The 13,990-nt window shown below is 40.4% G+C and overlaps 1 protein-coding gene across 6 annotated transcripts in view; it reads left to right on the top strand.

Annotated features, from left to right (window-relative positions):
* The first annotated feature begins 179 nt into the window (after window positions 1–179).
* Window positions 180–13,990, top strand: part of ZFC3H1 (zinc finger C3H1-type containing) — a 60,645-nt gene continuing 46,834 nt past the window's right edge. For 3 of the 6 annotated variants that reach the window (XR_012629210.1, XR_012629211.1, XM_074870573.1), the window contains exons 1-7: window positions 180–888; window positions 4,793–5,212; window positions 8,240–8,304; window positions 8,503–8,701; window positions 8,904–9,130; window positions 10,723–10,846; window positions 12,489–12,586. Coding sequence is in view for 4 of the 6 variants with exons in the window: in XM_074870573.1 (XP_074726674.1) it covers window positions 291–888; window positions 4,793–5,212; window positions 8,240–8,304; window positions 8,503–8,701; window positions 8,904–9,130; window positions 10,723–10,846; window positions 12,489–12,586 (1,731 nt within the window). In the remaining 2 variants the exon portion in view is untranslated. The remainder of the gene's footprint in view (window positions 889–4,792; window positions 5,213–8,239; window positions 8,305–8,502; window positions 8,702–8,903; window positions 9,131–10,722; window positions 10,847–12,488; window positions 12,587–13,990) is intronic. The other 3 variants (XM_074870576.1, XM_074870575.1, XM_074870574.1) reach the window with 3 other exon arrangements.

Here is a 13,990-nt window from a genome sequence, read left to right as displayed (position 1 = left end):
CCCTGCCATGCACGGCCTCGCCCCCGAGCTGCGAACTACATTACCCAGGACACCCCGCGCCGGGGGTGTACCCCTTAGTCTTTCCCTTCTCTGACGCGCGTTCCTTTCCCGCCCGGGCAGGGAGGACAGGGCGCGGTCTCGCGAGAGTCCGCGCGGGCCGGGGCAGAGCAGGGCGGGCGGCGGGGAGGGGGCGCGGCGGGGGGCCGGGCCGCCCTGCGCAGGAAACGAAACCGCCCGAGTGGCTGGGGCGGGCCGCGCTCTGCTGCGCCGAAAGCATTGGCCTGGGCCCCATGGCGGCCGCGGAGGCGGCGGCCGCGCCTGCGGAGGTGGCGCTGGATCCTAGCGGACTCTCGCCGAAGGAAGAAGGGGAGCTGGAAGACGGCGAAATCAGCGACGATGACAACAACGGCTTCGGGCCCTGTGGCGGCGGCGGCGGCTCTGAGCCCGGCGGCGGCCTCGTCAGCAGCAGGCCTTACTCGAGGCGCAGGCCGCCTCCCGGCCTCCGCGGGAGCATCTCCCTGTCCTCCTCCGGCCGGCCTTTCCCCCGGTCGCGCCACCAGCCCCCGCCGGAGGTGGGGCACCTGCACGGCCACGGCGGGTATCGGCCCAAGGACTCGTTCCGCTCCCATCCGCCGCCCATGCCGGCGCCGCGGATGTCGTCGGGCTCGCACTCCGAGACGGGCCCCCGGCTCTCCTTCTGGGAGCGCAGCCACAATGCCCTGGACCGATTCCGTTTCCGAGGCCGGCCCTACAGGGGCGGGGGGCGCTGGGGTAGGAGCCGAGGCGGCGACGATCGGGGAGGCAACCCTCCGGGGAGGCCGCCCGGAGGGGGAGGCGGTGCCGGATTCAGTAGCAGCCAGGGCTGGAGGGAGCCCTCGCCTCGAAAACGTATCCTTGAGACGTGAGAGGGAGCGGAGGCGGGAGGCCCTGCCGCTGGGGTGGGCCTGGGTGTGTCAGTGCCGCGTTACGTGGCCGAAACCCCGGGGAAGGGGCGCTTTTCCCTCCCGCTCTGGCACTAGGACTCCCGTAGGGGTATCCGAGAGGCAGGCCACCCTTCCAGTCCCGGGGGTTGGCTTGGGCAGCGGCCCTGCTTCTCAAGGAGAGGCTGCTGGGAAGCCGGATTACTGCCGTGACCTGGCAGGCAACCTGGCGGATCAGTCCCTGTGTAGGGAAAAAGCGTAGCCTGAAACAAAAGCCTTAGTCGATTGGATCCCGGATGGCTGCTTTTCTAGCCCGAAGTGCAAGTATTGTGAAGCGGGGTCAGTCTTTAGTGCGGCAGTTTTAATGTATATAATTAAAGTGTCACAGTTGTAAAGTCAAAACCCGAAGCTTGTTAATTTCCCTTATTGGGCAATGAAGGATCCGCTGTTTTTTCATTTTTGCTTCCAGCCCTTCAGAGGCTGTTACACATAGCTAAAGCTAACTTTAAAGCCAAACCTAAGTTGAACTGGGGCTGTATGCACAGAATGTGGTTTATATGGGAGTTTGGGTAACATAGGAAATCTCTATTTCTCTATAAAGCCATACCCAGCATTCCTTGTAGGATGTTCGCTGCTGATTGCTCTTAGAGTTGGTTAGGTGACTTTTAATAGAGCTCTCATATTTTCTCCTTTTAGGAGTAGAAACCGGAAGTGATGCGAAAAGCTCCTCTTATTTTCCAGGTTTGCTATAGAAAAAAACATAAAGAACTGACACCAAGTGTAACTTAGGGGCAGCCTGGTACTTGATATAACTGCATTGTTGCCTAACTGAAAGTGTAGACAAGTGTAAAAAACACTGAGCGAGAGAACTAGTGGTTAAAATCTATTCTCCAGAATCTTACAGTGTTTTATTGTCCTCTGTACCACTAGTCAAAGGATGTGTGTTGCTTGCTTGACTCTGCTGGCTGATTCCAGGAACGGGAATTTTTCCTGTTTGTGCCAGCACTTATGGCTTTGAAAGCTACTGATTGGGTCCTTGTGTTATTTTAGATAAAAAATTACTTATCCATGCCATTAATTTTTTTTTTTTATGTGGGTGGAATATGTAAACTAGTGATAAAGAGATGCTTTTATTTAATCTCGTCTGGTAAAGTTACATCATTACTGAAGTCTTCATAAGAACTCTTCATTCAAGGAGCTTATCTTGAGAGGCAGTGAGTGAAGATGTGATTTGCCCAAGGTCGCGCAGTAACGTGGTTCTAGTGCTGGAAATAGATTTTTAGTCTCTTAATTTGTGGTGTTGCTCTGTGTACTAGAAAATGGTTACTTTCTGTGTAATGAGTAATTTGCAGGGCAAACATATTGATCATCCTAAGCAGACCTTGCAATGCTTGTTAGTACTGATAGTCTCCTTCTCCCTTTTAATTAAAAGAGCATTCAGAAACTGATAATTCCATTTTCAAACCAAAAGCAGAAAATGAGGAAGCCTCCCGCCCTCCCGATACTTAAGTTTAAACATGATAGAGAAGGTTCTAATACTGTTGCTCTTTAATGACATTCATTTGTTTATGGATCATATGGTTAAGGAAAGCCCATGGTTTTCTCTCAGTGTAAGTTCTTTTCTGTATTTTTCATATCCTTGCCACCTGAAGGAGTCGATATTACAGCATTCCTGAATATTAAGGTACCTCCATGTTGGTAATATTAATGGAGTAGGGGCGTAGTTCATGGGCATGTGACTTCAGAAGAGACCTTCACATCAGCTGGTACAAGGAGGCTTGTGGCCTGGAGGGGTATTTGGAATTCCTCAAGGAAAGTGAAATGTTTAACTGTCTGCTAAGAGAGAGATGGTGGTGTTTTTTTTTTTTTTTTTTTCCTTTATCCTTGCAACTAGTACTTTGCGCAGTGCGTTATAGGAGTCTATGTATAAATGGAGTAAATGACATGCTGGAACACTTGAAGAATTCTTACTACTTTTCTTCAGGTATTAGCTTTTAATAGGCTTTTCTCTTTCAATTCCTAGCAACTTTAACACGAAGCTATTGGATAGCAATTCTGCAGAAATCCTTGTGTAGAGAACTGTGCAATTTTGAGTCTGAAATATGGGACCGAAATGAGACTTTTTGTTCCTGCTGAATTCTGAACTCTTCACAGTATGTTCTTCTTCTAACCCCCCAGTTTCTTCATCTGATCTCTTTTGGTTGTAGGATGAAGTTTCTCTTGAGTTGATTGAAGAATAACTTTTAATATGTATATATATGTGTGTGTGTGTGTCTGCCTTTCATAGCACTCTATGTAGTCTTGCACTCTGTGTGTAGAACCCCATATAAAAAAAAGTTTCTACATATATGAAACAGGGAATTGCTGATTAATACCATGTGTGGGAGCACAAAAAACATATCAAAACTTTGTCTTGTTAGTCAACTCTAGTTGACTCAAAAAGCTGTTGAAGTATTTCAATATCAAATAATAGTTAGACTTATTTTTATAGATGATGTTAAGTCACTTAATTAGCTTCAGACTTTCCTGTGACTAGTGTAGTTGTGTTTTTGGAAGTAGAAATGTGTTGGAAGTGAATTTGGCAAATGTGCTTATTACGTACTTTGGTGTTATACTGCACACAGCTCTTAGTGTTTTCAGCATATTTACAGATTGTTTGGTTGCCATCTGGATTATATGTAGTTTATCTTTACTAGTTTATGCTTTTTGTGCTGATGTTTAAGAAGGCATTGCATAGTAAAAACATTTCCTGATACTACAGAAGTTGCTTTTGTAGGATAACATACCAAGATTCTTCATACTTATGTTAGAAGTTAACATAGCAAAACACCCAAGCTGATGCATGTTTTGAGCAGAAGACAAATGTAAAGTTACGTTCCTCTGGATTTGCTATGTCTGCATTCAGAGGACACCTATTTTAGCTTTCACTTTTACTCATTTATTGTTTTAAGATATGACGTTGATTAAAAGCATTTCGCGTAACTGGGTGTGAGTCAGCTGTTATCACAGCAGGGTTGATACTGAAAGTCAAATGAGTCAAACCTGACTTGGTATCCTAAAAGATTTCCCCTCGAGCATGATTATTTCACAGGACAGTTTAGCTTTTCAAGTGTCAGGTGAAGGTAAGAGGAAGTGAACCTTTAATGGTGAGGACTTTTATTCTGGATACAGTTGCCTAAGAATATTTCCATTGCTTGTCTTGGACAACATGTTGTCAAGAAAATCTATCTCTTGGGCATACATAGACAATGTTTTCTGAGTAATTAGTAATTCTCAATCTCTTTCAGCATTTTTTGAATGTTTTGATTGCAAGTCTTTCGCCATGTTTTTTTATTCTCTTCAGTTGATTATTCTGTGCTTTGCTTCATTTGTTGAGCTGCAGTTAACTGCAGTGTATAATTGTGTTGTGGCTAGACTTAGCATTTTATGAAAGGATAAAATGAGTGAGAATGAATTTAACTCGTCTTTTTCAGAGTGTCAAATGGGGAGTCAATACTTGAGTTATGAGCTCTGGAAGTCTGACTTACTGTTTGTGATAGGGGATCTTCTTAGCATTACAGCTGTTTCTGGGAGGGTGGTGTGAGCAAGAGACAAGACTTCTCAGCAATTCATGAAATTCTTGTCATAAGTAGGATGTTTGAAATTGTTGGTTGAAAATGTTTATTTACGCTGTCAATATATAAAAATGGATACATAATTTCCATGCTGCTCATATTATAAGGGATATTTTTCAAGCTAGCCTTAAGGTAAAAATAAAATATGAGAGTATGATCTTAAGTTCTGTTTGTCATAATTTAGTCTTCAGTGGTAATATCACCACTGTTCTAAGGTTATACATGTTCTTGTCTTAGTTTTCTTGACCACTAATTCAGCCAAAACTTTTGGAAGGTCCCCATCTAGAAAGCAGAACTACTCTTCTAAAAATGAAAACTCTGTGGAAGAAAGTTTTGAAGACCTGCTCTTGAAGTATAAGCAGATACAATTAGAGCTTGAATACATTAATAAAGATGAAAGACTGGCTTTGAGCAACAGGGAAGAAAATGAACAACAAGATGATGATAAAACAGTGGACACTGAGGACCAAATAACTGTAGAAAATGACAGTATTACAACGGATGCTATAAAAGAAGTATCTCCTGAGGAGAAAAATCCGGTTATAGCTTTTCAGGCATTTGAACTGAAACCTCTCAGGCAAAAACTGCCTACTCCAGCTGAGAGGAGCAGATTAAAAAAAGGCAAAGAAGGAACAAAACAGTGCTCACAAAAATCTGAAGTCACAGAATCCGGCCAAGGTAAATATTTGTAAAGTTGTTTTACCTTGTAAAGTTTTTTGTTTGCCATTATCTATCATATTTATTATGTGTTTGGGAAGATTTAACTTTAAAATACTAATTTTAGTTAAAATGTTAAGTGTTTTTAAATTATTAATTTCATGTACTTAACTCCTGTTTTATGTAATTCCTTGGATTACATAAACACGCTTGGAAGCATGTTTTTGGTTTGATTTTGGTTTTTTAACATATTTTCTTAGACTAACTGATAGTTTGGCAGAAAGCACGAGGACAAGGCTTGAAGGCTTTAATCACTGTTCACAATAGAAATCATTGGCTTTCAGTGAAAGTCTTCCTTCTGTTTTTGCTTTTTTGCAGAAGCAAAATGTGTTTTTGGTTTTTTGTTTTTTTTTTTTTTTTTTCAGCTGAAAAGATAATATTTAGAGACATCTTCTGCATTTCATCTTTGTTACGTGTTTTCTTCAGTGTAACAAGCCTTTGAGATATTTTCACCAGAATTATTTTGGTCATTATTGATATTCAGGAATAGTGAATAAATCATGGGCCAGAAATAGGAAGGATTTGTAGAAGAAATGTAGCCAGAGGGTAGAGTGAGTATCTTGTCTGGGTAGTTCTGGACTGCAGGCCAAAGAACATAATTGCTCAGATGCATGAACCGGTTAGCAAGAAACAAGTTACCGTGTGGCAAAAGTCCTTGAGCTTACTTTTTAAGTCTGCAGCAAAATAAGGCAGCTAGCTTAAACTTCCTGTTCTGTGGCTTCATCTAGTTCTAATAAGTGTTTGCTGTTGTTGAGGGTGTGCTTGTGGATATCACTTGTCATCTTATGTTAGCTAATTTGTCAGTGTGTATAACCGATCAATTTGAGTGGGAAGAGACAAAGTAGTAAATGGATGGATTAAGAATACAGGTGAGTAGTTAGTAGGAATCTGAAGAAAGGTATGACTAGAGCACTGAAAGTCAATGATACACATGTAACTTGAGAATGAGAATTTAGAAGGCAAAGCCTGTAAAGAAACTGAGAGAACTGATAATTAGTAGTCAAACCACGTCATTCTAGATGTTGTTTCCCCTTGTGTCTTTCCCATTATTAAAAAAACCAACCAAACAAAAAATCCCAGAAAAAATAGGTTCTGGTATTAAGAGGTAACGTAGTTTTTAATGGGAAACATAAGGAAAAACAACAGATTTTGACCATAGGAGAAAAACCAGTAGGCTGCAGGAAGAGAACATAGCAAGGAAGGAATAAAGAGCTATTTAAAAAGCAAAACAGTCTCAAAAAAAAAAATCTACCTTCAGAAGTTACAAGCACTTAAGTTGAAAATATGGTTCGTATGATAATGAAAATAGATGCTATAGTACGCACATTAAGAGCACCTTAATTTTTGCACACCACTCAAATGTATGTCTAAGAATGATCTGAAAGCAGATAAATGATGTATGACAGTGACTGTTTATGACAGTGTAATACAGGCTTCCACCATAGAAAAATCCAGCTGATTTGAGTTATTGCAGATCCATATCTATCAAGTGAATGGATACTACTTGATCATGCATACATTAGGAAATTAGCAAAATTTGGTTTTCCCATTATATTTAGTTTTAAATGGTGTATTGGATGTTTTTCCAGATGTGTTCAAGTTGAAGAACTTGTCTTAAAACTCAGGGAAGTTTGCGTCCCTTTGTAGAACTAATTCTCTGTGGTTCAGCTGCTCTGACAGAAGCTTTGCAGGTTTCCCTGCTTTCCTTCCCTTGTTGCCCATTAGTTGCTTCTACCTGTGTTGTCCCCTTCTGGTTTGAAAGACTAAAACACAGTTTGTGTACTATGTCCCTGCATATGTCTGTCTGCATCACAGAAGCTACTGTACCATCTGTCTCCCTGCTTCCATCCTGTGGACTGAATGGTTAGGATCTTTGCTTAGTCTAATAACTTTTTTGAATTTTCTTTTAGAATACATATTGGTATTAGATATTATTTTTCTTCCTCTTGTATGTGTACTTTAAAAAATGCATGCATGTGCAAGCAGGAAGACCCTCAGCATTTGCTACATAGCATTTTTGTTTAGGTACAAGGGCTTGGAATATTTTAAACAGTGCCTTTCTGAATGTGACTTTTAGTAAAATGCTAGGAAGAGTAAAAGCTGTACAGAGTGCAAACTTATTTTCTACCAGTTTGAATTGTGGGAAGGAGTTTCTTTGAAGAAAGACTAATACAGGAAAAGATCTCGAAGCTTCTCTCTAAATGTTTGTTTCCTTCCTCTGATGCAGATAAACACATATGTGTGGTTATATATAAATGGTATAATTATAATTTTGCTATCAATTACCTCAATAGTTATTAACTATAATCATTAAATTATGTAATACTATAGAATGTTATATATATTTTATATAAAATATAGTTGTACATATACACACTACATAATATACACTGGATAATAATCAGCAGTCTAACAAATTAATATGACAACATCTTCATGTTTAGCAGGAAAGCATTACTATTTACTATTAATTTCCATAGGATAGCTCTTTTCTATTTTCCTTTGGCATGAAATGGAGCAAGTGTGTTCTTACTGCAGCTTGGGGCCTTTATATTTAATTCTGTGAAAGACTGACCAGTTACTCAAAATAGCTGTAAGTGGAATCTGAGATGCCTAGGACAGCAGCTGATAGGAGATGGTAGCATAAAACAGATGGCAAGAAGTCTTCTTTTCCTCTTGTCTCCAAATCTGTTTTTCTCTGCTTCCTGGGGAAGTATATACCAATCTTAAGACAGAGAATTATTAAAAAATGATAAATCTTGCCTTAGGCTTATGGCACGTTGATGATGTGGATTTCTTCAGACATGCCAAGTTTATATTAATATTTGTTAATGTGATCCTATGCATACAACTGCTCTTCTGTTTTACCCTATCTACCAATGATACTGATAAAATATGTTTGTATGGATTAAATTCTGTACATCATTTTAACGTAGGTCTGTCTCATGGAATAGCTTGCTCAAAAATACGGTATTTTTCTTTTGGAAGGTACAGAAGACAAAGAACAAACATCAGTGCGAAAGCTTAGCAGTTCAGATGTCACATCTGAAAAGGTAAGAAAGTATTGCTCTGTAGATGAGGCATAATTGCATTATGATACTCCGGCTTTTTCCAAATTGCAGTCCAGAAATGTTTCAGTAATAGACAATAGACAAATTTTGGGACAGACTTCAAAAGACTTTTTCAAAAAAATTAGTTATTAAATGATGTTTCTTGACTTCTTGTCTTATTCTTTCTTCTCTTTTCTCAAGAAGCTGCTTGATGATGAGGAGGAGATGTCTGAACTGCAACTTAGGCTTCTTGCACTTCAGTCTGCTAGTAAAAAATGGCAGCAAAAAGAACAACAGGTGATGAAGGAAAGCAAGGAAAAATTAACAAAAACAAAAAGTATAACACAGAAAGTCAAAGCCAGTACAAAAGCACATTCAACAAAAAAAACTAGTGCTACAGGTAATAAGTTTAATGTTACTGAAATGGCTATCAATGGCATGACCTCTGAAATGAAAAAAACAGTATGTTATGTGAAACATTTGGCAATGAGCCTTTAATCCTTCTAAAACCCTGTACATCTGCTCAAAGCTCTTGAAGAATCTGGGATTAAGGGGAACCATTTAGGTAAGATGCAGTTAATCATATATCTTTTTATTTAAAGCCAGGCAAGCTTTGAGGAAGCAACAGACAAAGACGTCAAAGAAGATGCAGCAGCAAAAGGAACAAGACAGGCGTCAGAAAGAGGAAGACCAGAGGAAACAAGAAGAGGAAGAGGAGAGAAGAAAGAGAGAAGAAGAAATCAGAAAAATTAGGGACCTCTCAAATCAAGAAGAACAGTACAATCGATTTATGAAGCTAGTTGGAGGAAAGAGAAGATCGAGAAGCAGGGTAACAAATTTGTTGTATGATGTCCACACTTGGGATTCATGAGTGATTTCTGTCTTGCCCCTCCTGGTTCTACACATTGTTGTCACTGCTCCCCCCCTTAAAAAGAAAGAAAAGATCCCAGTATTCCAGGGTTTACAGTGTTTTAATCCCATCCTAGACAGGCATTCCCTTTGGGTTTGGTAAGATCAGTTTTGTATGGGTTGTACACTTGCAAGTTGGTGGTAAACTATTTTCCTCCTAAAGATATTTTGAATGTTGTGATCAAAGAGCAGTTTGTAATTTAATACAAACCAGTCAACCAAACTTTCTTGACTTTCTTCTCTTAGATTGCAGTTTTTTCTCCACACTTTGAAACTTTTTGTGTTTATACCACTTCAGTGGCCTGCCTCTTTCAAAATGTCACCTGAGGTTTGGTTTCCTTGTAGTATTTTTTTAATTTGTCAAGGTACAAAATAGGCTCAGATACAGAAGATAATTACTTCAGCCTCATTACAGGATGACAGAGTTGTGTCAGATTTATGAAGGAACAGAGCTACTGCAGTGGTCATCTTGCTGCACTTGTAGGCGGTCTTCATTCTCTCATCTTGAGATTAGCGAAAGGCACTTGAATCACTAATACTTTGTCTCTAAAACATTGGTATGTGACAGAAAAAAAGTCAGTGTTTCTTCAGCATTAATTTGTTCATCATGGAAGCAGTACAGCTGCTACAACTAGATGCTTCAAGTGCTTGGAGCTACTGATGCTATAAGGAGAAATGAAACTGCAACTAAGGGAATTGGGACTTCCTGTTTGAGGTCATGTTATAGAAGAGTTGCATTTATAATAATAATGAATGGACAATTGAGGCAAAAAGTGTTTAACTGTAAACAGTAGAAAATCTAAAAGCAACCAAGATGTCTACTGTGTGCCTCTGAAAGATATAAACTGAGGAGTCTAAGAAGTCATACTTACCTCTTCTGTGTTTTTTCAGTGTTCACTGAACATTGATCGTCATCCATATAATGTTAGGCATCTTTTAAACAATCTGATTTATAAGTTGACACTCTCTGGGCATGTTTGTGTGGTATGTGGCTCCTTCTGGGACAATAAAAGGATTCTTCAGCTGAGGCATCAGTCTTAGAACAGTCAACATGGTTTATCTAAACACGCAACCTTTGTCATAGTGAAGATGATCCTTGACCAATTTTGTGGTGTTTCTAGCAAGGGTAGTCCAAGTGCTCTTGGTAATTGCCATGACAGATTAACAGAAATAATAAAGCATTTAATTCTCTTTCAGTGTTTCAGAAATACATAACTATGGCAATTTACCAGATATGTAGTGACCTAATAGGTATTTAAAAATTGCTTCTATGTATCATGACACACTCCCACCTCCCCTCCCTAAAGAGATCCAGTTTTAAAACTGCAGTGGATTTGAATAAACAGTAATCTTCAGTTTTCTGGTTTTGTACAAGCTAAATGAATTGTATTTATAAAGCAATTAGAAGACAAAATTATTAAGGGCCTTTTTCTAAATTTCACATATAATTGGTTTGCTCTAAAAGAAAAACGTAAGACCAGCTAAACAAAATACACTTTTTTGTGTGTTTAGTCTTCAGATACAGACTTGAGATGGTCTTTGGATAAGCAGTCTACAGAGAGCGCAGGAGGCATTTATCAGTACGATAATTATGATGAAGTCGCTATGGATACAGATAGTGAAACTAACTCTCCAGGTAAGACTTACTTACAGTTTGCTTATATGGTGATCGGTAAAAATAATTAAAAAGTAGGAAATGAACTATCATTTTAGCAGGAAAGCCTGTCTTCTGAGGTGGGGCAGTTTTAGCTCACCTTAAAATGTTAGTTCTATTTCTGTCTTGTTTTAATGCTTACTCTCTTTCCTATCTATCTCTGCTATAGTGGTATTTTGAAGGTCTTCAAGGTTATGCTGTTGTCATTGCAGTACTGTAGAGTTTATTCTTTTACATTCAGGCAGCTGTGTAGAAAGTAAGGGCCCTAGGGTGTTGACTGGATAGACAGCAGCTTTGCAAAAAAGGGCCTGAGAGTCCCAATGGACATTAAGTGAAATGTGAGTCAGCAGTGTGGTGTTGGGTGATAAAGGCAACCTGCAGCCTGGGTTGTAGCACTGTGACTATAACAAGTGGGTGGCTGGAGGAGGCTGTTAAACACTGATGGTACTGCATCAGTTTTCTGGTTTCATGACAGGAGAAAGTGATGCGCTAGAAGGAGCCTAGCAAAGGACCTTTTTGACCGAGGGAAACTGTTTCAGGCATGTTTTTCATAAAGTTAATTTGGAACTGGAGCACTTGATTTATGGTAAGAGACTGGGAGAGCTGAGTTTGTGTTGAGGAGAAAAGGCTAAGGAAGGCTTTTGCTGCTGTCTTCAACTACCTAGTGGGCAGTTACAGAGAAGCAGAGCCAAACTCTTCTGTGGAGCATGCAACCGAAAGACAAGGAGCAACAATTAAGTTGTAACAAAATAAATTCTGGTTAGATATAAGGGAAAACTTTAACAGAGGATGGTCAAACACTTGAACAGGTTAACTGGAAATGTGGAATCTCCATCCCCAAATATACTTGGAACTTGACTGGACAAGGCGCTTAGCAACCTGGCTTTGGGGGCAGCCCTGCTTTGAGCATCTGTGCTGGGGCATATGCCTTCCAGAGGTCTCTTTCAGCCTAAATCATTTATTGAGTTTGAGGTGCATTTAAGGTATGCAGGTTTCCTTCTTCCCTCTCAACCTGTGGAATGTTGAGAAAGCTTCATTAAGCATACAAATTTATTGGCCTTTTTTATTTTCTTGCTTTTCATCCTTTTCTTGCTTTCCTTTTTTTCTCCTTGTCAGCCTTCTTTATGCATTAGTTTGGTAAAATATTGCACCTGCTGTTTCGGACATGTAAGCTACATTAATCTTCTCTTGACGAAGCATCTCAAGCTCTAGTTTTATGTTTCAGAATTCAGTATCAGCAGTGCATTTGGTCTGCTTCTGTCCTAATTTGTATTGTATTTTTGGTAGCCAGTAATCAGGAGACTCTGTGAGATACCTGGTTTAAGAAGGTAGATTCTTGCAAATTAAATCAAATATATGAGGGCTGAATTGTTACCTTAGTAGTACTGTTTGGCTGTACTTGCATTTCATCTGTAAAATAGAAAAAGGACAGGTAACTACTCTTTTTTGTATATATATGTAAGAAATAAACGCACTGTGCTGTGTCTGCTGTTACCTTACAAATTGGACCATAGTAAAAACATTTGTCTCCTACTGCATTAAATCAGTTGAAGAATAAGCATGAGTTGGTGTTCAGTAATTACCTGCCATATTTCTTAAACTCGATAATCTATTTTAATTACAGCTTCTTCTCCAGTGCAGCCTCCTTTCTTTGAGTGTCCAATAGGATATTTTCCACCTCCAGTACCACCAATTTCCTTGCCCTTGCCACCTCCAATTCCAGTAAGTAACCTGGAAAGGAGTATGTTTTTGAAAACGTTGATAATTCTCATTTTGTATCTTATTTCTGATGTTAAAGTTAGGATTAAATTTAGATTCTGTTTTTGATACAATGCTCTATTTGGTGATTCCTTTGAACTATCTGATAGACTTGTGGTTGCTTTTAAAAAACTTTATTTCAGCTATTTTTTGACCGATCCAATTCCTGTTTAATGGAAGTTCTCCCTGTTGAACTAAAACATTTTTCATCATTGTTAGAGTTAGGGTGTTTCATAACAGAAAGCAAAAGTTGCCTGAAGCACATAAGGAAAAACAATGAATTGGAATTGTTAGTGCAAGTCAACTTTACTTCTTATGTATATGTGTATATATGCTTATTCTCTGACTTGTTACCTAGGGGGGAAAAATACAATCAAAAATGTAGTTTATCACAGTCCTTCTTTCAAACTTTGTGCATTTTGACTATAGGCTGTCTCCTCACCTAAGAGTCTACAGGGATATTGAAAAAGTGTGTGGTTTTTTTTCCACCACTTTTTTTCACTGAATGATTGTTACCCTTCTTAGTAAAGCAGTAGAAAGTTGACATTCCCTGCCAGGACAGCTTCTGTATTTTTGACTAAGGGAAAGTAAGTTTGCAGATAACACCAAGTTGGGTGGGAGTGTTGATCCGCTCGAGGGTAGGGAGGCTCTGCAGAGAGATCTGGACAGGCTGGAGCGATGGGCTCAGGCCAACTGCAGGAGTTTCAATAAGGCCAAATGCCGGGTGCTGCACTTGGGCCACAACAACCCCCAGCAGCGCTACAGGCTTGGGGAGGAGTGGCTGGAGAGCTGCCAGTCAGAGAGGGACCTGGGGGTGTTGATTGACAGCTGGCTGAACATGAGCCAGCAGTGTGCCCAGGTGGCCAAGAAGGCCAATGGCATCCTGGCTTGTATCAGAAATAGCGTGGCCAGCAGGGACAGGGAAGTGATCTTACCCCTGTACTCAGCACTGGTGAGGCCGCACCTCGATTACTATGTTCGGTTTTGGGCCCCTCACTACAAAAAGGACATTGAATTACTCGAGCGTGTCCAGAGAAGGGCAACGAAGCTGGTGAAGGGTCTGGAGCACATGTCGTACGAGGAGCGGCTGAGGGAACTGGGGGTGTTTAGTCTGGAGAAGAGGAGGCTGAGGGGAGACCTCATCGCCCTCTACAACGACCTGAAAGGAGGTTGCAGAGAACTGGGGATGAGTCTCTTGAACCAAGTAATAATTGATAGAACAAGAGGTAATGGCCTCAAGTTGCGCCAGGGAAGGTTTAGACTGGATATTAGGAAGCATTTCTTTACAGAACAGGTTGTCAGGCATTGGAATGTTCTGCCCAGGGCAGTGGTGGAGTCCCCATCCCTGGAGGTGTTTAAGAGTCGGGT

Source organism: Strix uralensis, chromosome 5, assembly GCF_047716275.1.
Source record: "Strix uralensis isolate ZFMK-TIS-50842 chromosome 5, bStrUra1, whole genome shotgun sequence".
In the NCBI taxonomy this organism is placed as follows: domain Eukaryota; kingdom Metazoa; phylum Chordata; class Aves; order Strigiformes; family Strigidae; genus Strix; species Strix uralensis.
Note: the sequence above shows the minus strand (reverse complement) of the source record. Positions and strands in the feature narration are given on the sequence as shown.